Raw genomic sequence first — 25,252 nt, 5'->3', positions numbered from 1 at the left:
GCAGGTATATTAAATCTGTAAACTGATGAATAGTATAATTTTCCTTACATACGAGAAAGGATTAAAATATCTGTCCTAACGTTTTGTCTTCTTTTCATTATTGCTTTTTATCCCTATTGCTAGATTCAGTCAAACACCTTGTAGCTTTAAGACCCAGACAATCTAAAACCCTGACTAATTTTCTAGACCCATGAGGTTACAGATTTGGTTGTCAGAAGTGGGATCATAATGATCTAATCAATGAAAATAGAATAATACCATAACACAATTTACATTTTATTAATAAAATCTGATCTTCTTCTTGAAAAATCTAGTAGAGTTGATCATCCTGAAAGAGGAAAACAATGTAATAAAAATCTGACTCAAGCAGTAGTAGATAAAAGATGTTTCCTAAAAGTGACTGATCAGGTTTGGAAATGGACTAAAATACACATTGTTTAGTTTGGAAGACATGAATGGGAAATCTGAAGCTAAAAATGAAACTGAAAGTGTGACAAGAGAAACTGATGATAACAGTGCTGGAAATAAGATCAAGTGATTCAAGTCTCTATGGTAAACTGGAGAGTAACTTAGAAAAACAAATGACAAGTTTTGCAAGAGAAGTTAAAAATACAGTACTTTCCCTTGCAGACCAAATCAAATCTACATTTGAAGATTTTGAGGCAAAACTGCAGAAAAAATTACATCTGATTGAAAACAGAAATGAAAATTTCTGAATAAGAGAAATAGTAAAGATCGGCCTTCAAAGAAACAGTGGAATTAGAAGAAACAGTGAACACATACCTACTCATAAGATAATGGGAAGCAATAAACGTTCTAGAGTGCAAAATCGGCTGCATGATGGTCAGGCTGACAGATGAGTATTTAACATAGTTCAATATTATTGCAGAACTTAATGACTGGGATTATCATTGAAAGTCATTGTATTTAACTAGCAGTATCACTGGTACTGCTCGCTCTTTGCTTAATGAAATTGAACCAGAACATGGAAAAGAGTACTAAAATCTGGGAAAAGTACTAAAATCCAGATTTGAACTCTGAATAAAGCTGACGCAACTTAAATTTAGAGTTCATGAAAAGGGAGAATCAGTTCCTGAATTACTGCAAAACATTAAGAAACTGACCAGACAGGCACATCCTGATGCAACTGGTGAAATCATTGAAATTTTAGAACTGGACTACTTTATTGATGCCTTGCTGGACTCTGAAACCAGATTAAGACTAGCACTACATGAAGCTGAAATGACAGCTGTTAAAATGGAAGCTCACAAACTAGCTGATAAACAGACAGAAAAATGTGAACTCCCTGTCTGAAAGAAAAACTGTACCTAATGAAGCTAGATAAAATTGTACAAAAGCTAGAACATTTGTCAGAAAAAGTAGAAAAATTGCAGTCAGAAACAAAAAGAGAATACAAAAACTGGAACATAAAACAAGATGATAGGACTGAAAATGTCAGAAGAAATGTTCACCAAAGAGATTACAATGGAAATTGGATTCAAAACCTTTCAAGCAGTACTAACAAAAAATTGTTTTTGAACTGACCGATAGAAATCAAAATCAAAAGTACAAGCCAAACCATAGTTTTAGAAACAAATGGGAAAATACTGATAGACAGACCAGAGGTCAGGGAAACAGAAACGAGCCAAGCTTGGGGACTAAAATGCCACTGTAAGGAAAGACAGGCCCAAATCAATCAAACTGAACAGTTTAGGGACTGATACAGGATATATGTTAACTGTTAAAGTAAATGGAAATTGCATTTCTTTGTTGTGTGACACAGGAGCAAATGTTACAATTCTTAGTAGTAATGTAGTACAATCGTGGTCACAAATCTCACAACCAGAGGTGACTCCAGTAAAAAGTATGCTTTTAACTGTAACTGGAGAAACCCAGCCTTTTGATGATAAAGCAGAGGTAGAAATTATGTTGGGGACTCATACTTTCACACATGAGGTATTGTTAGCAGACATACAACAAGATGGCATTCTTGGTATTGATTTTTAAAAGAAACACCAGTGTGACCGTATTATTAGCAATGGTTATTTAAATGTAAAAGGAGAAAAAGTGCCATGCTATATGAAATCAGATGAAAAGAAAACTGTACTGTAGAATTGCTTTAACTGAAAGTGTTGTGATATTGCCTGAATCTGAAGTAATTGTAAATGGCAGACCAATTGACCTGTATGACAAGGAAGCAAAGGGTTTAAATGAGTAATTCACAAAATCTGTGGATAAAACTGGTCTACCGGAAGCAAAAGTTTTAGTACATCCTGAAAATGGATACAGTCCTCTTAGAATAGCAAATTTAGGAGAAAAAACAGTTCATCTGTATAAAAATACTATTATTGCGGAATTACAACCAGTTCAAATTGTACATAGGCTGGCAATAAACTGGAAAGGGAGTTGTGTTCAACAATTAATAGAGCATCTAACAGAAATGTTTGTACGGTCTTCTACAAAGCTGGATAAAAAACAAACAGAACATTTAAAAGAATTTTTGATAAAACATCAGAGTTTCTTTGCTGCATCATCAAGTGATATAGGTCATTCAACCTTGATAAAACATCAAATTGATACAAGAGATGCAAAACCTGTTAAAAATTATCCCCATAGAATACCACCTGCTAAAATATAAGCCGCCGAAAATGAAATTAAAAAGATGGCAGGAAAGAGAATTACAGAAAAATGTTCCCAAAGCCCTTGGAATGCTCCCATTGTAATGGTGACTAAATCTGATGGTTCGGTAAGGTTCTGTTTCAATTTTCAAGATTGAATGATGTTACTGTCAAAGATTCTTAACCATTGCCTAGAACAGATAATGGACCTGATGCTTTAGCTGGATCAAAATGGTAGTCTTGTCTGGATATGAAATCAGCTTATCGGCAAGAAGAAATTGAGGAAAAAGATAGAAATAAAACTGCCTTCTCCCGACCAGGAGGAGAACAATGACAACTGCACAGATTAGCATTTGGACTCTGCAATGCACCTGTGACTTTTATTCATCTTGTCCAGATGGCATTTTAAGATCTCTTGTTGAAAATGGTCATTTTGTACCTTGATAATATTATCTGCTAATTAAAAACCTTCACAGAACACTTCACTAATTTGGAGATAGTTTTTCAAAGATTGAAAAATGCAAACTTGAAACTGAATCCCATGAAGTGCAACCCATTTAAAAAAGTCACATATTTAGGTCATACTATAAGTGAAACTGATGTGGGCACAAGTACAGATAAAATCACAGCAGTAAGAGATTGACCAACCCCATAAAATGTAAAAGAAGCTAGAGGCTTCATTTCTTTGGCAGGTTACTACAGATCATATGTTTATTAGTTGTCTACCTTGGTCAAACCTATACATGAATTTTACAAAATGGGCATAAAATTAATATGCCTAGACTCCATAGAACTAATATATGTTATATGCTTCAAGTTGACTATGTGTTCTAATGACAATACTCAAATGAAAAATATATCAGAGATTCTACATGAGGAACCAGAAACATCTACAGTACTGAGTGAAAACTGTAATCAATTGAAGAGTAATTTAGTGATAAACTCTTATGTTACAAAAGAAACTCCCATCTCCTGAAAGTAGCATAAGTACAGAGAGAACTATTACTTCTCAGTCAAAAGATGATATGGACAACTTGGATATGTTCAAATTACCCCATTCACAAAATGATGATACAGTTCTGAAAGTGGCAAAGTGGACTGTGACAAATGAAAAGAAATATGAATGGGCTGAATTTTCACATTACTTCCCTGCAGTAAAATACTGCTGGAAACAGGCTGACTCCTTGTAGTAGAAAATGATATGGGAACATGATAACGGAAAGAAAGTCACCATGCAAATTGTTGTCCCAGAATGCTTAAAAAGCTATATACTTAGTACACAGATACATAACAGTGTCACAGTTGCACACTTAGGAGTAGCAAAGGACTATAAAAAGTGTGACAGAGATTCTTTTGGTATGAGCTGAATAAAGATGTTGAAAATTGGTGCAAGAAAGTGATGGGTATGCCAGTAGAAAATCTTCCCTTAGGAAACCAAAAGCACCCATGAAAACCTACAATGTAGGTACTCCTATGGAAAGAGTGGCTATTGACTTTATAGGTCCACTTCCCAGGACCAAATAGGGAAATAAATACATAATGGTCATAGGTGACTATTTTACCAATGAACAGAGGCATACCCAGTAGAAAAGACTGATGCTAAAACTGCAGCAAAAGAATTGACTGATAATTTTATTACAAGACTTGGAATATCTCTTCTTATTCACACAGATCAGGGAATACAACCTTCAGTCAGAACTTTTCAAAGAGATTTGTATAATATTAGGAATTGAGAAAACACAAACTTCTTTTGTCAGACCCCAAAGTGATGACGTAATAAATAGAGCGAACAGATCCATTTATAACATGCTTTCAGTATTTGTGTCCTCACATCAAGATAACTGGGATGACATCTTACCTTTGGTGATGATGGCGTACAGATCAGCAGTACATGAATCAACTGGTATAACTCCCAGCATGATGACATTTGGTAGAGAAAAAAATTATTCCCATTGACATGGTACTAGGAAAACATGAATCCAATGAGAATGATAATGAACAAAGATACAAAACAGAGTATGCAAATAACTTCAAATATAAAATCAAAGCAGTACATGAGTTTGCAAGAAAAAGACTGAATTTGTCCAATAAATGTATGAAAAGAAATTACGACACAAAATTAAATTTTAATAAATACAAAGAAGGTGATGCTGTTTGGTATTACAATCCAATCAGAAAAATTGGGCAAACCAAATATTATGAAAACTACAGAAAGGTATCAAACCCTGAAGAAAGTTAATCATGTATTCTAATCGTAAAGAATAAAAGGAGGACCTGAACATAAACCAAAAGTGGTCCGCCACGTCAAACTGAGACTATATGAATGTGCAAGCTTACCTCAGTGATTTAACTGACAAGTGTCCAAATAATTTTTTAAAAAGTCTATTACAAATCAGCAGATTTCATTTTCTATACTAATTATGAAAATGGGAACTTTGAATGTCTGCAGAGTTAGATTAACACAAATTTCTAAATAATGTCAGTAATATTTAATCCTTTAAAAGCAACATTCAAAACTTTTCAAAAGAAGGACATTAACAGATTCGTGGATTGTGTAACTTCAAGTGGATATAATGATTCATAAACTATGAACTCCTGGAATCAGTGTAATTTCACACAGAACTATTGTTCATTAAGGAATAATATTGACAATTATTATTGCAGAATGATCACATATAACAGATTCTTTATGTTTTATTGAAATTTTCAATGTTGATAAGCATTGAAATATTATATCCATAATATATGTAAAGCATGTATTGAATGATTTGAGGATAAACACGAATTGTTCTAAGTCTAGTAACAGTAACATAAATATATTACATACTGTTGTTGATACAAGTATTTCATGATAAATGACATGCATGGAATAGACTATAAGTGATTAAAAGCAATATGTAATTGAGTACATGCATTGTTTTATGGACATATTTTCCATTGTCATAATAAATATAAATGTAATGAAAATGTACATATTAGTTATGATGATAAAGACTACTGTCATCCAAACTTATTTTAAATACAAATCAAGTTCTATAAAATCATAACATTAGAAATCAATGTTTGGATATATCAGACTGAAATTGTTAAGAGAGAGAGGGAGAGAGAGAGAGAAAGACTTAATGTAATGCTCTAGACACTACATGTTCAACAATGCTTTCACATATTGTATTTTGTTTGTGAAATGTTAAGCTGTAAAGAATAGTGTAACATAATATGTAATACCATTATATCTTGAACTCAGTTGAATTGATATTAAAGTAATCTGGTTATTATTTATAAAAAGAATGTTTGTGTAACATATATTTCAAGCTTAACTCACCTTTATTCCAACCAATTTTCTTTCTTGGAGTCACACATTTGGGGAACAATTCTTAAAGGCAGTAGTAGAACTATGCTGCTACTTTCTGCATCTTCAGATTAGCTGGTTTTAGTCACAACACGATGTAGTAGAGATTTTGAGATATCCCTTCATACATCGAAATGCTTGTTACCCATTCACGTATTTTGTACAACAGTACAAGATTGTTAAATTAAATTACCTAAACAAACATTGTATGATGACAATCATATATTCAAGTATGTTTGTTATAGCTGATTATATCTTCTAATATTACACTGCAAGTGAATTTAGAGGAATTGAAGCACGGAGTGGTGTGTGTATTACTGTCATGAGGTCACATTCCATCAGTATAATTGATTTTGGATGAGCTAATCGATTGCAATACCCACCAATGCATGCTTTTGTTTACCAGAATGCTTACATGTGCCAAACTTGTATATATACAGTCATTGTTCAAAGTTGGGGGAGCAGACAATAAAAAGATAGCAGAAATGTAGAAAGGGGGACAGACAGAAAAAAGACAGAGGAAAGGTAGAAAGGGACTGGTAAAAAATGAGCCCTAAGATTTGAAAGAGATATTGACTGAATCAGGAAAATGATAGCAGTAAGAGTTAAAAACATTTGAATCAAAAATTCATGTGTGAATTTTAATTAATAATTTGGATCAAAGAATTCAAAATACATATTCTCATAAGCAGATGAATTTTTTACACATGAATTTCGGAACACCAATTTTGATTCAGAAATTAAAACTTCTTATTTCAAACAGCTTAATTTGCCCACATTATATTGTTAGCAAATATGTCGAGTCTTAGTAATTTATGGAATTGTTTAAATAATTGAGACACCTACTATTGTTGTATTTACAGGTACATATTTGCATGTAAAATTGAATCTTTAACTTGGTAAAGAGATAATTTTCCTTATATATTAGGAAGCGTTGAATAAATCTGTTCTGACTTTTAATCTTCTTTTTATTATTGATTTTTATCCCTATTGCTAGAGTCAGTCAAACCCTTTGTAGCTTCAAGATCTGGAAAATCTAAAACCCTGACTAATTTTCCAGACTCATGATGTTACAATATATATGCATGTATTTTGTAATTACAGACTTACAGAGCATCACTAGGCTGAAAATGCTCAGTTTGATGCTGGGCAATCAGACAAAAATATTAGGCCGCAATTAAAAATATCTTTGTTTCCCCTTACCCTACCCAACAATTTGAAGTTGGGTAGGTAGGTAGGCTAATAATTTTTTTTTCTCATGAAATTCATGACACTATAAACTGACACATAGGAAACAGAAAAACGATAAATTCAACTTTAATAATAATACTGAAATACAGTAACTCATGAACTGAAATACAGTAACTTGTGAACAAGTTTAAAATGTTTTATAGACTAGATTAGTTTTTGATAAGGGCTATTCCAATAAAAATACTCCCAGCAGGCATTGGCCAGGGTACCAATTTAACAGATTTACTCAAATTTTGAAACATATATTAAATGAGAGTAATTTCAATGAAATATAAAGATACACATGTAAAGGTGCAAGAAGTGTTTTTTTCCGAGTTTTTGAGGAGTGTTGGGTTAAGGTAGATATTTGCTGGAATAACCCTTAGTATTTTTTCTGACTAGGTCAAATGTATAAAAATGTTTTAAAATAATTAATAAAAGTATTTTAAAAGTCTTGAGTATTCTTTCTGACTAGTATCATTGGGTTCAATATATAATGAGACTTAACATATTTGCAAGACCTGTCAAAATGCACAAATATAAAGTTAGACATTGAATAGTGTCTCAAATATGCAGAAACATGTCAATAAAGTAATGTCAGAACACTAAATACATGTAGAAATCTAACTAACAAAAAAGAAACAAACAATGCAAAACATCATTTTAAATGTCACTAAGAGCTACTGGTTAGTTTTTAACTGGGTTTCGTTTTGGAATGTCCTTTCCAGATGCTAAACATTGCTGGCACACTGGTAGAACAGTACGGAATCTTCCAGTCATTTCCTGGGATTTTTCTGCTCCTATGGCTCCACAATGAGCACAAATATCTGGTCTGCCAATGTTGCTGGCATAGTATGGGAATTCAATGTGTACAGCACAAGACAATTGTAGTCTTACAAACACTTTTCCCTGTAGGATGTCTCCTAAAATATATTAAATAGAACACCAATTATCCAAAATTGAACTTTAATGTCCGAAGGTGACTAGACATGATACACAACAAATAGCATATAGAACCTGAAACTAAATCTGTAAATAATTATCTTTATAAACACAGAGAAACTAGTATAAAAAGATAAATGAGCAACTTGGACTTCACTAAAAATTGGGAGCATGGACCAGGAAACAGGAATACTTGTAAAATAATATTCACATTAAAATTTTTGTGCAATGGCTAGTACTAAGAGAAAATCACAGTTAAAAAAAGCAATATCTGACATGAAAGAGCATTAAAAACTATCTGGGCTCTCTGACAGTGTCAGACATGATTCTAAATCAAGGTAAGAGTCAAACCGCATTCAGTATGTGAAGAGTGTATAGGTATATTTTTGAATAAAGTATTAAGGACTTGGATAAAAGTATAAAATATTAAATCATTAGAACTTACCATCAGGTGTGATAACAGAACCACAAGTATAGTCGTATTTCTCCAAAGTATGTGTCAAATCTCTCTGGTCTCTTGCTGTTAGTTTCGTCTTAGCGTATATGCATCGTGGTTTTAGACACTCACAGCAGTTAACAGTTTGTCTAACATTCTGTCCCACAAGAATACTGTTTTTACAACCCTGTAAAAAGAAACATAAATATCATCACTTGTGTTTTAAGTGTTGTGTAGTGACATGCCCTCTATTTTGTAACTTATTATGTTACAAGGGGTTCTATTAAAGTTGCAGCTTCTTAAATAACTTTTTTATATACATGTGTTATTATTATTGCACAATTTATAACTGTTAAATCAATACTTTATAAAACTTCTATATTTTAATAAGATTTATGAACATCCTTACCTGTTGTTCTTGTGCCACAGCAGCTACAGTTTGCTTTAAACTAGACGGCCTGTCCTTATCTGTAGTTTCTTTACCAAGCAGTTCATCAAATGGCTTGTAATGCTGTCCAGTTATGTCTAATATGGGGTCTGGTAACCACGCCCATTCCCTCTCTGGAGTAGGACAGCAACCCTCATCATGACATCTTCTGATCTGAAAGGAGTAATGGCGTTCACGGCAGTGATCAGCTGTAATAAAATACCAAGAGACACGAAAATCTTTTATTTAATAGAAAGGGCTGACATGCAGGGACATTTAACACATCACTTTTGAAAATGAGCCAATAAGTTTAAACTAAGGACTAAATTATGTTTGAGTTATGTTTCATATGAAGAAAAAATGAGAAAATGCACAATGAACGGGTTCCTGGCATAATGTTTAAGAGTAGTGCCCTGGGCCATTAAATTAATATTTCAAAATAATTCCTGTCGACTTACAAAGACAATTTGTATGCAATGTTATTCTATTTTTAAAATTTGTGTATATCTGTAAATAAATCATGATTTATCTGTCAATGTTGAGTTTTTATAATGTAGAAGTCTAACAAATCGGGAGAGCTGCATGTCCACTTTCAGTTTGGAATTATAAAATGCTCTGACACTCACCCTTGAAATTACGGACAGACTGACAAGATATTGCAACTTCAACCCTGGCACTTTCTGAGTGTCGCAAGCAATAAAAATGTTCTGTAGATCTCTGTACTTACCAATAAATTTTTTCAGCTGTGTTGCATGGCTAAGTTGCTGCTGCTGATACTTTCCAACTTTGATGGCAGGGTCTATAAGGGTCACTTCAGCTTCAGCCATTTCAACATCAGCATCCTCTGCTGCTTTAAATACTTTGAAAGACTTTTCCTTAAGTTGGACTCTCTCTGTTCTTGAGGACAGGGTTTTGATCATAGGTTGAACTGACTGTAGCCATTCTGTTTTAATTTGATTGTTTTTTCCAGCTTTTGTTCTGATTTCATTCATACTTCCGCATGTTTTCAGAATTGTTTCTACATCAGATGAGGCAAGCTCTCGTGCAAGTGCAGTGTTTTGGAAGGCAATGTTGAGAAGTGACATAATCCGCTCAGCCGGATTAGTCCAAGAGTGACCTGGTGCAGTTCTGCAGGCAACTAAGAATTCTAACCGGAGTCTTCTGAATAAAACAATCAATGACAACTTTACTGCTCCATATGTGACCCGATGGTCAGGACCACCATCTGTGTACATAAATAAAGCTGGTTTGTTCTCATTTTTAGCTTTCAGAATAGTTTCAAGCTCTACTATGTGACGGAAGGGGGTGCTTGCCTGGAAGATACTATCTTTGAATGTAACCGAGACTTGTCCCCTGTAGAATGTTTCTGTTGCATCACCTGGAATATCTACATCAAGTACGACAGAAGGAGTAAGTGAGCCTTTGCTCTGCACATCATGATCAAGACAGGAAAGTACTGAATTCATCGGAACTATGGATTTCTTCCCTCTTACCCCTGTTGAGGTGAAGAGATCAGGTTCTCCAAAGTCCAGCTTAGACTTGTCGTCCATACACACAAAATTACTAATGTCTCTAAATTGTGTTGCATATGCTCTACAATATTTAAAAAGAGCTGAACAGTAGTGATCATCTTGGTGTTGTGCACGAAGTTGCCTGGTCTGTACTTTCAATCTAATAGGTACTCTACCTTTGTATAACTTGGCTACATTTTGATGTGCATTTTTTGGAACAAATGCTAGTAGGACTGATGACTCACTGGGAATATTGGTTCCTTCTGGTACTTTACTTTTCACCTGCTCTATCATATCCCTAACAGACAAAAAACGTGAAATATGCTCTGTATTGTGTCTCCTCTCATCTGCAGCAACCATGTCCTGAATCTCCTTTTCAAGGGTCTGAAAAAATACATCGAAAGTGTCATTAGGTCTACCCTTATTTAAGTGACGTAAATCTACCACAAGATCAGGATCAATCCCCAAAACAGAAAGACGTACTCGGTTATCTATTTCCTTATTTTGATCTGCTGAAGCATCATTTGTAAAGGTTGTGTAGATAGACCGCAAAATGTGTGGAGGTATAATGGTTCCAGCAATATTTCCGTAAGCATTGAAGAACTCCTGTCTCATTTGTCTTGTGTGATATTCAGGCAGTTTACTGCGTAAGCTGTGCAAAACTTGGTTGTCTCTCATAAACATTTCCGAAGAAGACATCCCATCTTCAGGAATTCTCCAGATAAAAGAAATCGCCCCAATCCCTCCACCAGGGTCGTACCTTAACATATGTACTGGTATGGTCAGACAAAGTTTCTCAAAATATCTAAATCGTTGTTCTGGCCCTTTAAATGGTTCATTTAAATGCAAATCTTCATCAAAGAAGAGAGGTTGAAACATTGCCATCTGAGATACCTGACCATCCAATCGACTGTAACATGGTAGGATTTCATCTTGTCTAGGACGATGTGCAATGGAGAGATTGGAATCAATCTGACGAACTGGATTCATTTGTAATTGTCGTGATATCTGTTTTTCATTTGCTTTTTCTAAATAATCTGCATAAGACTGTAAACATCCAGTTAAGGTTTCAATGTCACCTCTTATGGTCCAATGCTGTGTAAAAGGTCTTGAGATTAGCCTGAATAAACACTGGACTTGTAACTTCAGATCTTTTGCAGTAAGCTGTGGACGTTTTTGCTTCTTTCTTTTATAATCATTAGCACCATCAAACTTTAAAAACCTGTAAAAAAGGTAAGTTACAACAAAATTACTGAACAAGGATAATCAATCTCTGACAAATGTCACGGAAAAGTAAAGTAAGCAAAATGGAGGTTACTACATGTACATAATGGAGAAATTGACAACCGCAATGGTCCTGACTTTGTACAGGCTTAAATGAAACCGTGGAAGGTTGAACCAGATTTTATGGTGCTATAAAACCACCCTCTTCCATCGCAATATTAGGGTTGGGTAGCAACACAAAAGAAATAAAAAAGTCAAGTGTTCAACCAATTTTTTAAATCTTATGACATTGAACCTTTATTTTAATCAGCTTACCAAATATTAAAAAGTCTATGTCATATTTTCCTTTAACGTGAGATAGTATTGCTTGCTCAGTTTTATCATTGAAAATCAAAAAAAAAAAAAAACTATGGACATTAAGACACTTACTATATTAAATTTCTCTAGAATTATGTGTTGCAGGAATGTTTGTAATAAATATACATTGAATAAAGATTAATCTTTTACTTCAATTTAATATTATCAAAGATAAACACCTCTCTGGGATGTGCTTGATTCTTGTCAGGTGGGCCGCTCTCTCTTCTATTGTGGACATGTTGCCACTTATGTACCACAAAGCATTTACTAGCACCAGGACTTGTTCAGATATACTCTGGTGGGACATGCTTCCAGGAAATTTGTCTCCACATTCTATCATATCTTTGACTATGCCGTTAAACAACTCATCTTTAGCTGAAAAAATGGAATAAAAAAAACCTTTCACTGAGATGGAATGGCCAGCTTTACTGATAGATAATATTAAATGAGATATGAGATGTGGAATAAGTGTACATGGCACACAAAAAACAGACAGCAGTCTTCAATGTGACACCAGTTACTGTTGGCTGTCTTGCAATCGTGCCCCATGGCAGATAAAATTCAAAACCTTGAATCTAATATCAACAAACGGATTTCATAATTAATAGACTTTAACACTGCCATATTCATTATGCACTGCAGGTATCAAAATAATGTTTTAATCATGTTTATGTATGTCTTTAATGTTTTTATTGTCTGCTTTTGTTTTGTATGTTATATATGTATAGTTTTTGCTATATTGTGTATGCTCTGTGTTTATTGTCGGTCAAAGCTTAAACATTTGTACTTGACAAACAGACTTTAAATATATTATTAGGAAGGCAGTAAAAATTCTAGAAAGATTGCAGTTGTCAGAGGGTGCATGAATTCATTTCTAATAACTGTCAGACAGATGTTTGAAAATAACATTATTTCATATAAAAAAAATTGTTTATACCAGTGAAACGCTCAGCATTTGTGTCCTTAAGTTGTGGTAGCTTTGTTGCCACGGAAGTAGACATTAAAACAGAAAAGGCAGTCCGTGCAGGTGGTGCTTGTTGATTTTCTGTACTAGTAGTAGTTGAGGAAACATCATCCAACCCAACACTTTCATCACGGGTCACCGTAAATGTAACATATTTCAGTCGCTGATTAAACTCTTTCACCACATGCAGACCTTCGTGAAGGTCTGGATGAAAAGTCATCGTTCCATCCAGTTTGTCTGATAAACTGACGTTCAGTACATCTGCTTTATGAGGGCGAAAGTCTGTATCATTGGTAATGTCGTGATATACATCATCCCATGTACACTCCGTTGAGTATTCTAGTATTCTGTTGTTACAAATTTTTTTGTTTGATTTCCCGCATTTCGCGATTACGCTTACACATATAATGAAATCTTCTTCGTATTTTCTTTTGCCGGCCATGATGCTTTTCCTATCTAATTTAAACACCTTGCAACAAACGTTTTTCGCGCGCTAGTGACATCGATTTTGTTGACTGCATGAAAATACGGATCGCACAACGAAACGAAACGAAAAAACGAACTTTTGAACAAAACGAAAAAAAAAAAAAAATACTATCGCAAATTTTTCAAAAAATTTTTTTCAGTCGGCGGATTTTAAGAGGGTCGGTCGGGTAAGGGGAAACAAACTTAATTTTAATTTTGGCCTTATGTTCGGGACTGATTTTGAAAGGTGTTTTAATTTCAGTGCTAATACTGGTGACAGTATTATTTAAAGCAATAATAATAATAATAATAATGCTTTATTTAAAGAGGGTAACTCATTAGTCAAGGACTATTCTCCCTCAAATTGGATGTGAGAAAACATCATGACAATTAGTCAGCATCACCATGTAAAATAACATAAGTCGCTCAACGGGACTGGTGTGCCAATGGTCAAAATATATTTAAGAATGCAAAATAAGACTGTTTCTGTAGTCCTTTATTCCAGCTAACGTTATGATACATAATGCTATACATATTGTATTGGAACCCTGTATTGTATCACAAACAAGCAGTTAATGCAATGAATGCTCTGCAGCAGTGAACATGGTGACAGGCCCAACACTAAAGCACACCCGACCAGATAAATTCTCTTGTGCAGCCCAGTATAATCCATGGCTGAAGGAAATATTCTTTTTTTCTTTTTGAACTCATCAGTGGCATGATTGTCAAGAGAAAAAGAAGAGGTATCTAATAAGTTTAAAAATGAAACCAAAAGCAGGGCCTAAGCCAACAGTTGCCCAATTGCTAAGTAAGGTCCTTTTGAATATCATAGATTTAGCAAGATACAATTTGAGAAAACTTTAAAAATTGAATAACTTAAAAATAATTACTTTTGTCATTGTTGGTATTTTCTTTTTAAATTTCAAATCTCGTAAGCACTAACCAAATTTCTGCATACAAAATTCATGTTATTTCAGTATCTGTTACTAATGGATGAGTCTTTGTTCCTTGCAAACTCTATTACAGCTTACCATGTTGTATATGTACCACGTTATAATGGGAGCTGGGAAAGCGCAGTTAAATGGCTGACACTTCAGGGTGAGAGATTCCATACCAAGATCTGTGACAAGTGGTAAAGAAGGAACCAACTTCACACCAACTGGCGATGCTGAAATATGAAAGAAAAACATGACATATTATTACTATCCTCTCCCATATGACTTTGCACTAGATAAGATTTCTGATACTGTTTGTCACTCACATTCCCACAAAAGTTCTTTTGTTATTATACCCTTCAATGGAATCCCTATTGGAACATTTTACTTACTATGCATATGTTGTTCAAAACAGAATAGCAATTAATTTTCCCACACATAAATTTATTTTAGTTATTTCATAGATTCCCATATTCCTGGACAGTGTTGGGTGGTTGCAGGGACACAAAAGGTGTGTTCTGAGGTTGCAAGGGTTGGGTTGGGAGTCAATGCAGTGAACTTAAATAGTGATGACATCTAATTAAGAATAACTTGTCTTTTCATATAAGCCTACATGCAATTACTGAAAATTGATATAATAAAAAAGTTGTTTTTCCTAGTAAAATATGTTTCTTCAAGAATACTTACTCAATTATTATACCTTAGGAGAACTACTGCTACCTCACAAATCCAGTCCTCCCAGAGGTAGCAGTAGGTCTCCTATGGCATTATGATTGGGTAACATACTTAAAGAATCAAATATCATATCTGTTTTCTTTAAAGCATTTGGAGAGTTGCTGCAGATAATTATCTAATTGTGAAGGTCCACTGCATTACACTGAAATTGCCTGTCTACTTTGCTACCGCAGAATGCTATTTTAAGCTGTATGACCTGCTTTTTAATATTTACATAATCACCCACTAAAACACATCAACATGCATGCAGAATTGCTCCAGATGAAAAATATGGTCTCAAGCAAAGAATCACATGAAAAAGTTTGAATTCTTCACAAAATATAATTGGTGTAATGGTACAATGATTGTTATAGCTGTAGCTAAAGGGGGAGATTCTGCTTTTAAATAGAAAATGAAAGATAATGTATGTTAATATTAGCAAGATGAGAAGGAAACAGAAATATTCAATTAATAAAAAAAACATGCAAAACACATGGCGATTTTCTTTGCATTATTCTATCAGTCACTTTACTGTATTTTGCTTAACATGTTCACTCGCAATGAAATGCACATATCAATATCCATCCTCTAGTTCAGCCTCTGTAGAGTTCTTCTCTCCCAAACGTACATGTGACAAATAATCCCATGATGTGAGAAACCAGACTATTAGATATGTTTCTAGATTACTGTACATCTACTGTTTATAAGAAGACTATACTAAGCACATGCTACTGTATTCCTTTGTTAACAGCTCCAAATCTCACTGCTAGCTTGGGAATCTGACACTGTTTAATATAAACACTAAATGTATGACTAAAGTGATGAAAATGCATACTTATTTAATAAAACACAATAATATAGATCACCCATACCAAGGGGATGGGGGGGAGGCATGAACATTAAACAAGGCACAGCCTGAATGTGATGGAAAAACTTAAAAAGTGAGTTAATTTGTAATTTAATGAACAAAAACATAATGGATTGCGGGCATAATATCTGAGAATACCCACTGCATGTTTATACAGGAGTCAAAGGAACAAATTCTTCAAAGCTATGTTGCATTAGGTTGCATATGGCATTCAGAAAAACAATGGGAACCAGAATTCTCTATGTAATTTCATCCTTTGGAGGATAAATTCTTATTATATAGATGAGCATAATATCATTTTGGAATAACTAAGTCATGCAATAATGACAGATACATACAACTGATATTAATAATACAGTGTACTTAATGTAAGTAGATATGACTCCATTCGGTTATTATGTTATTACAGTCCATATGACACATACCAAAACACCGTGGTTCCAAACATCAAGCGAATATTGTTTTATTATCACTTTAGTTGCATGTATTTCACTAAATTGTTACATTTTACAATTATTCTTTTTACAAGGGAATTAGTATAAATACTGCTGGCATCAGAATAGAAAAATATTTGTTTTCACGCTGTTTAGTAGATGAAGTGACATTAAATCAATTTGTTACAATATAACTGTCAAAATTATCAAAATAATTATAAAAAATAAAATAAGGATTGTGATGATGATAATGATGATAATCATCTAACTAAATTACATGTTCCACTGTTATGCAGTCTTAGCTGTGAAAGGACTCAGTATTATATCTGCTATACAATAACAAGTCTTTAGTTTCTGTATGTTGAGCTATTTTTTGTTTACAAATGGAATATCTTTTTACAATTGGTTTTTCTTGTTTAACCTGTGCTATATTACACATAAGCTGAACACATCATTTTTTTCAATAATACTGTCTACTTGATCCGAAATTACAAAGTCACATATTTTCCAAGGCTATAAAATCTATCTCTAATTGTACTTGCATCAATTGTTTAATATTGTTCGCCCCGGACAAGGGAGGTTGCAGATCTGAATCCCGGCCGAGTCATACGAAAGACTTACAAAAATGGTACTAACAGCTGACTTGCTTGGTATTCAACATTAAGAGGTTAGAGTTAGGACTGGTTGGCCTGGTGTCAGGATAATGTGACTGGGTGGGACAGCATGCTACATGTCTGCAGCATGATGCCCCAGTGCTAGACAGGACTATAAACTGGCCTCCAACAGCTATCAATGGTTGAACTTCTTCAGAGATACTGCCAGGATTTTATCTAAAGGGGAAGTTCCCCCTTTTCACCAAAATAAGGGATGAGTAGAAAAAAGGAAGAGGGAAGGAGAATAAATGGCCATACTTCAATATACTGACTTAACCTACATAGAGAATTCTGGTCTGAGACTCCCTTTCTTATTATGCCACTCTATTAGAACTCTAATGAAATCAAAATCTTTAAATGACATATGCTCAAGTGTTATGATTGATTGTTTCTGAACTTAATATGTGCCTTATTTGCGTATGAATGTTGTTCTGCACTGAGATTCCCTTTTCACTGTTTGCTGTCTGAAGGAGTATATACATAGCTAGTTTAGCCAGCTTGAGCAAGTTGGGAAACTATCTTTTATAGATGTTATGCACAACTTTCCACATCTCATATTATCTTTTGAATACCGATCCTAATCTGATCAAAATAAGAATTTTCACTAACACTATGAAGCTCTTTCATAGTTTTACATTCTTGAAACAGTGCTTTACTACTACTATGCCAGATGTTCCATAATAAATGCTGTATTAAGGTTTTAAATTCATCAATGCCATAGTCTGCTTTATCAGTAAAAGGCATTTTGATCTAATACATATCTTTACTTTTAATTTCATTTTAATTTTTCTTATTTATTCAGTTTCTCATAACCTTTATAGTGCTATATAGTTTTATGGCAAAACTCCTGCAGAGCAAATTGTACCCTACTTTTACATTGTCTATATTTTAATTAGGCTTGGTATCCTGCCTTTTGTACATTTGTTTTCAAAAAAAATGCTGAATGGGGGTGTGTGACCAGCATGTAGTCTGTTTTTGTCCATCCAGTCTTTACATCATACTTTAACACCATTTTAGGTTCATAATCACTCACTGGTATCTCTAATAACACTTTTCAAGCTCCAATAACCTGATATACTTTTAAAAAAAACTTCATCATCACTACTATTATTCAGTATTTGCTCAAAAATTGTCATCTGAAGATGAACCATTCAAGGAATCAGTCAAATGGGATTTTCAATGTAGCCTGTATTTTAAACACATTTGTAAACCTTTCTTGATGCAATCTTCAAACTATGAGAGAATAGCAGTATGAAAGTAGGGCTTTTGCCGTTTTTGTCCCCTTTTGGTCCCTGCCACCCATCCTAATGCCTCTACCCCTCATGACATACTTAGCCCATAAGTGACCCATGCATGCTGATCACCCCAAACACATCCATAATGTAACATGAGTGAGACAGTCATCGGGGTGGAGGTGGGGGGTAAAGCCTTGAACTGATGTCAGTGTCCCCAATCAGTTTTAATAAAAGGCAAAACCTAAGCCCTTGATACTATTCTGCTGTGATTGTAGAAACAAAATCCCACAGAGTATACTTATTCAGGCAAGCATGTAGTAACAATCAATACACACACTGCAAGCTTATGTGTTCTCAATTGATAACCAGTTCTCTTCATGGAGATTGTTTTCTTAATTTTACTTTTTCTATCTGTAAAATGTTGCTGTTTATTATTTGTACTCATAACTGACAGTGATTTTCAATTTCTGCCAGCACAGTCTCAAACTCAGCAGCATTAATTATTTTATCCTTGATTGTGACTGAGTATACTTTACTAATTGTATTGAGACTGCTCTTTGTGGCTGCAAGCAATTCAGAATAGATGCATATTTATGAATGCAATCACATTGAAATTAATTTCCTGGCACCACTAGAGACACTGATTATCGATAAAGCCCTGACAATAACAGAAATTGGTGCACCTACAATGGTTGATGTTGTCATGATTCTAGTCACACCAAGACCAATAGTTGCTACTGCAGCAAGCATGCAAAAAGCATCTACAACCAAATGTGTGTTTGCATTTCATGATCAGTGCGGTTCTCTCGGTAATTTCATTTTGCAGCTGTTGTTCTGCTTCGATTATTTTTTCACATCAGTAAGACAGAGGGTCCCTCATAGTTCTATTAATAATACAATCACGTAATTTAACTCCATGACAGGCAGACCTTGTCTGATATCATCATGTGCAGGTGCAATATGCACATGCACTTCTAACCAACTGTTCTGTTTTACAGGCACAATTGACATGCAGTTATAAGATAATTCTGCCACAGGAATACTTATATCTCCCATGCATTCTGGTGGTCAAGCACTCCTCTCATTCACAAACACACTGAATAAGCCTACAACTTTTACATCTGATGATTGTCGTTGCCCAATAACTGCTACCCAAACAAAGGCATCCTTGTCAAATAACAGGCGCAATCATTTCTGTCTCAGGTGAGTCAATGTTGGTTAAAATATTCACTGGAGTGGATACATCGATGAATGCAACTTCACCATTGTAGAAACAATCGCAGAGAAATTTTGTTTCTGCTGCTACAGTCAGCACTTGAACATTTTCACATGCATGTCCAATGTTTCCAAGCTGGCCTCGAGTTGGTTGTGATACATCTGGGTGACTCCAGGTATCAATTTCTATTTGACCCTGGACAAGATCATACTTCAGTATGTATGAGGGTCTGCTTTTAGACACAGATATTCACTTACAAGCGGAACGAAATCATCAATGTTTACATCCATTGTTAGGTCATCCAACACCCAATCGGTAAATTCTGCAAACCATATAACTGTGGTTAGATTCCATCACATATATACAAAGACAGAAACATAATGTTAAACACAAACACCAAAGATGGTTAAGAACACGTCGGATAAATGTTGAATACTTTACTGAATTTCATCTCTGGCAACAAATGGCCTAGAATATGCAGCTGTTCAGTTGTTCATACAGTAAATAAAAACCAAGATACTGCATATCATTTATAAAATATCCATTTGGCAAAACGAGCCTTTAGCTATTGTCATAATAAACAGGTATGATCCGGACTCGCACACCTTTAAGATATGACCTTTAGGTCTATCAAAACCATTTTCTTCAGGACTGAAACAAAGTCAGCCATTTACTAATTTTATCTCATCTTTCAACTAGACAATAATATCTTAAATGTCTACATTTAACATTTTCAGTTTTCCAGTGTGATGTTCAAAAATCAAAAGGTCACTTGGGTCAATGCCAACAACCTTGTTAGTAAACTCACACTAATCTGCTTTAGTGGTAAAATCAGCTCTGATCTACATCAGTCATCTGGCAGAGTAACATCCATAAATGTTAAAAAACAAAAACGTTTTGCATAATGTTACTCATACTTGTGGGTGATGGTGAACGCTCCAGTGCAAGCAATTAAATTTATACTTGCAAATTTAAATAAAACGGTTTTCATCCACTAGTGCCCCAGGATAAATAATTAACAACTTCAACTGGCAGTTCAAGTCCATACAAGTCAAATTACAATGTTGAGGTGTTACCATGTATGCGACCCAGTGAGTGTTAAGTCATGTTGATGAATAGAGATTGACGATGAAATTTCACATGTGCATGGCATCATCAATGCAAGTTCATTACACACAGAAACACCACTAAAATGTTTGAACGATTTTGCAATTGTTAGTAAATCAAGATGGGTAACCAGATAATTGAAAACCTCTGCCTAAGGGTATTTGGTGATTCATGCCTGGTAATCAAAGGCCTCTTCCTTTTTTATAAGGCCAGAAACAACCTTTTTGAAAGCCATTCCTGATGCAGTTTTGACAGCCACTAACGTTGCAGCTTTTGCAACCACTGGAGCCGCTGCTGCTAACAATGCTTTAATCAATGCAAAGAATGGAAATATTCCATCAGTCTTTTGCATTTGTGCCACAAATGGCTAGGATGATTTTAATTATATCACTAAGGTGTTATAGTTTTTGTCTTTTTAAGCTAATATGATGAACATGTCTGTTCTTCTCTGCTTCAGTTAATCTAACAGGTTTAGTCCAGTTTCTAAATCTCTATACCACTCCCTGCCCTTGCCACTATTTTCATGTATATTTATAAAGATAACGAATTCAAGTTACCGTATATACTCGCATATAAGCCCATCTGCGTATAAGCCGATCCCCAAACTGAATAGGTATAAACAATAAAAAGTGCATGACCTGCGCATAAGCCGACTTACAACTCCAAGGCATCTCAAGATACATGAGGTAAGTTCTAAATGCATTTATTTGGCAAACTTTTATTTTAAAATAATTACCTTTATGCTTATCTCGAGGTTGGTGTGCATGATTATTAAAGAGAAAAGGTATAATCTTGTTTGAAAAGTAATTTATTTAATTTTCTGTTTTCTTATTGTTTCTGCCTAATTTAGATTTGTGTATAATTTGATCGAACGATGACAAGGATTTAGAAATCGCGAGTTCCTGTAACACTACCTCTCCCTTTTGACTTGATTATTGTTTGTTTATGCATTATTGCATTGGACATTTTATATCAGTGGACCGGTAATTACGTTTTTACTTTGCTCTGAAATTGTAAATACATAATCTCTTTAAAATGTAATCCCAGAATGACAACACAACAAACAAACAATGCGGTTCGATTCAACACTCACAATTAGGCTACTGAACGTATTTACATAATGGTGCCACCGCATGTACATTGTAGGTTTTATTATGCGCTGAATTAAGTACATCCCTTGGAGTCGAATCAAGGATACCATTGTGCTCAACTTTTATGATATCTCCAAAATACAATAATAAAGTTTCGGAAATAATGCTTTGAAAATTATGCTAATACCGTAAAAGATGAGTTGTAGTTTGCTTTGACGTAAGCGATCTTACACCATACCAGTCAACTTTCACACCGGGAGAAAGAAAAACTCCCAATTATTGGGGTCCCGCCTACCTCCTGATTACATAATATCTTCCAATTTTGCAGAGAACTCCTGATTATTACATTATGTCTTCAATTTTCATTTCTTCTAAACAAGAAAAGTCTAACATGTTCTGTTGTATCACCTGTTAATTATTGTTGCAACGAACTAATTATCTTAGCATAAAGAATTTGCTTCTTCACTAAAAAGAATGTTAAGTTTAAACATTATTCACATAAATTAATGATTTTTTTTAAACCTCTACAATAATAGATATTAAAAAAAACCAGAACAAAAAAATAAACCACACAATAAAATTGTCCACAATTTCAATCCCAAGAATGATCACTACAAATGCTGTAACTCCATATGCTATAGCTCCACTCACATGAAAGAAACTTACACGAGTGAACACCTGGCATTTTTATACCGTATGTACCAATGTTAAACTGGTATTGTTACCGGTTAAAATTCCCTCTTATCACAAGCTTGTTTCAGGGTTTTAATGATTAACTGGCCTGTACTGCTGTTGCAAACTGAGACAAATTTGCTGCCTATCAACATAGCAGACACCGAAACATCAAGCTTTCCATTGTGTGGAAAGTTATGGTTGTTCAGCTAAAACACAAAACTAAAATCGATTGATCTTGATCTTAGTTGATCTCTGTGGGAATTTTAGCCTTTATTATTTACCACTATTTGTGAACATGTAAATTATGATGGTTATGTGCCTTGTACAAATAAATGTACAAAAATTTTAGGATCGCTTATATCATTCAAAATGAGTAACTCATGAGCGCGTAATTCAACGTAAGTGAAACAGCTATTAAGGACTAGCTGAAATGTTATCTGGAAGAATGCAATTTGGTCAAAACAATGAATAAAGCAAAATCTGCATCTATGTTTGGGAATAAGTAAGGATTTAAGTGACGTTATGCATGTTTTGCACCGTGTAAGTACTGTACATTATAGTTCAGCATGGTCATCCTGGTAAACTCAACCGGCCCGCAAATTATGAAGCCTGTATTTACCTTTATTTAACTTTGTGTTGGAGAAATCAGAAAATATGCACATGTAAAATAATAACAAAATCAATCATAGTACTTTATAACAGTTAAAAAATTGTCTGGTAACCAAAAGTTACTTTTTTTTACATGCCTATGTCTTAGGACACAGAAAAAATTATTGTCTCATGTCCCAAGATCTACAGCCATTACAGTAGTCAACAAAAAGACCTAAATCTATCAAGTTTACACAATGGCCTGCGGATAAGCCAACCTCCCTTCTTCCAGGCCTCTATTTTTCCTAAAGTATTTGGCTTATGCGCGAGTATATATGGTAAACTTTCAAGACATTGTTTTCACCACATATCTGTCAAACAAATTCTTTATCATTCTAAAAATTAATTTCACATTTGATTTATTTCTTGCATTTAGCACATATTTTAACCACGCAGACAAAAACAGCAGCAAATTTAGATTTCTACGAGTGGAAATTAGTTTCTTATAAGAAACTCCTTAAAACATGCATTCTGGCAGGTTACATCTTCCTAATCTTATCACTGAAAAATGCTGTATGAACTATGTTCAAAATTTCATAACACCATACATTTACAATGAGTTGTCTGACATAAGTTATATGTTTTGTTTTTATTTAATTACATTTAATCATGTATCAACAAAGCTCCATAGGAAGCACAATCTAAATGCAAAATCTTAACAATGGCATGTATGTCAAAGAGAACAATAATGACAACATGCCAATGTCATCACAAAACTGATGCATATGTTTTGCTGGCAACACCAAAAACTTTTCTGATGTATTTTGGAAACCAAAGATGACAAACTGAAATTTGTAAAATGATTGAGAATACACATATTTGATGAGATCAATCTAAACTACTGAACTTACCATAAACAACAACTGTTAGGTTTAACAATAGTGCTGGTGGAAATAAACACTGCCATACTCCACTGTCCATTGTCCTGTTCAAACTGTGCATGAAAGCATATGATCCAGTACTGTTGGCTGTGAATGCATAACTGCTGGTATTTGTACTACAAATTCCACCTCCAAAAGGATAACACTGGGAAAGTATTGTACCATTGGGGTGATACCATTTGATGGAAGAACTGTTAAATACTGCAACTGGGAAACATGACAGTATAAGGCTTTCATCTCGGACTGGAACTGGCTTGTCAGCTTCAAAAATTGGAATGAACACTGCTGTGAAAGAAAAAGAATATTATAACCGAAAACATCATATTCAGAAAAGAAGGTTCTAGTTGACCCAAATTGCTGAAATACCTTACATTAGTCTAAAAAAACACAAAAGCCCATAAGACACTGATTTCTACTGGCCAAAAGGAATCTATTCGAAGACTCTTACTTCCCTCTTTTCTTTTCACTAATGAGCATTGAAGCAGTTAGGATATCCCTGTAAAACTCTCACATACCAAATTAGATGCAATATTGTATTTATAATTTTATGTTGAGTTAACATGTTAATAAGATATAAGCATTGTCAGAAATTATCAAACATGTAATATTTGTCCAGCCCTAACTTTTCCCCAAAGCTATTACTTAAACTATCATCTATTCAAGCATCCCACCATCATACTAAGAACACATACTTTGATCTAATTTTCCTTTTACAGTTTGCACATTTCATCAGATGCTTTGACCCTGAGTACATTTCAAAAAACATAAGACAACTAAAAAAATATTGGAAATGTTTATTATATTCCAGTAAACTCAAATCATGAACTGTCTGCCTACCAAAAACCCTTTTGTCCGATCATGTGACCATGTGGTCAAAATCTAACATCAGACATGCACATTTGACCAGTTTTTTACTGGTGCGGACCAATTACTGTAGAGTCTCAATTATTAAAGCTTTAAAGTTATTTTTTTCCACAGGATTGTTTAAGTATCTCAAACTTTGGATTATCATATAGTCTTCCCCCAAAAAAGTATTTCCAGTAAAAGCAAAATGTATAGCTATTATGAATCAATAAAGTAAACGAAAGTTAAGCGTTAGATTGGTTTTTTGAAATTCTTTTACAGCCTAATTTGTCAGATACTCCCAATATTGCCCTATATATATATGTACCTTTAATTCAGCAACCAGATCACCTGCCACACAAACTAAAGTTTGTATAAATAAGAATCATTACATTACAAAAGGAAACTTGATTATATATATATATATCT

The 25,252-nt window shown here is 34.2% G+C and overlaps 2 protein-coding genes across 3 annotated transcripts in view; both read right to left on the bottom strand.

The window, feature by feature from the left end:
* The window catches only part of LOC149782420 (uncharacterized), a 162,688-nt gene that overhangs the window by 119,840 nt on the left and 17,596 nt on the right, over nt 1-25,252 (bottom strand). The window contains exons 2-3 of the mRNA XM_089935136.1: nt 23,951-24,265; nt 14,555-14,691 (exon numbers count right to left, since the gene is read on the bottom strand). Of these exons, the coding sequence (XP_089791262.1) occupies nt 14,555-14,691; nt 23,951-24,265 (452 nt within the window). The remainder of the gene's footprint in view (nt 1-14,554; nt 14,692-23,950; nt 24,266-25,252) is intronic.
* Nucleotides 7,125-13,743, bottom strand: LOC149782421 (uncharacterized). 2 transcript variants are annotated; one of them, XM_089933814.1, is made up of 6 exons: nt 13,032-13,743; nt 12,274-12,469; nt 9,730-11,735; nt 8,985-9,211; nt 8,585-8,762; nt 7,125-8,120 (listed from the first exon to the last, which is right to left on the bottom strand). In XM_089933814.1, exons 1-6 carry the CDS (start codon nt 13,498-13,500, stop codon nt 7,885-7,887), a joined length of 3,312 nt encoding a protein of 1,103 aa, XP_089789940.1. In that variant the 5' UTR covers nt 13,501-13,743; the 3' UTR covers nt 7,125-7,884. The 2 variants fall into 2 exon arrangements, with proteins under 2 accessions (XP_089789940.1, XP_089789941.1); XM_089933815.1 differs by lacking the exons at nt 7,125-8,120; nt 8,585-8,762 and having other exon boundaries at nt 9,012-9,176.

The sequence above is a fragment of the Sinohyriopsis cumingii genome, chromosome 15 (assembly GCF_028554795.1).
Source record: "Sinohyriopsis cumingii isolate HCF-2022 chromosome 15, ASM2855479v2, whole genome shotgun sequence".
Classification (NCBI taxonomy): Eukaryota; Metazoa; Mollusca; class Bivalvia; order Unionida; family Unionidae; genus Sinohyriopsis; species Sinohyriopsis cumingii.
This window is presented reverse-complemented; position numbering and strand designations above follow the sequence as displayed.

Bases quoted from the DNA above. Each gene is read 5' to 3' on its own strand.
- LOC149782421 (XM_089933814.1), bottom strand. From the start codon at position 13,500: ATGGCCGGCAAAAGAAAATACGAAGAAGATTTCATTATATGTGTAAGC. The intron at 12,470-13,031 runs GTATAAACAATT...CCATTTTTTCAG, and splicing joins AAATGCTGAGCGTTTCACTG to CTAAAGATGAGTTGTTTAAC. The intron at 11,736-12,273 runs GTGTTTATCTTT...CCTTTTTTACAG, and splicing joins ATCAAGCACATCCCAGAGAG to GTTTTTAAAGTTTGATGGTG.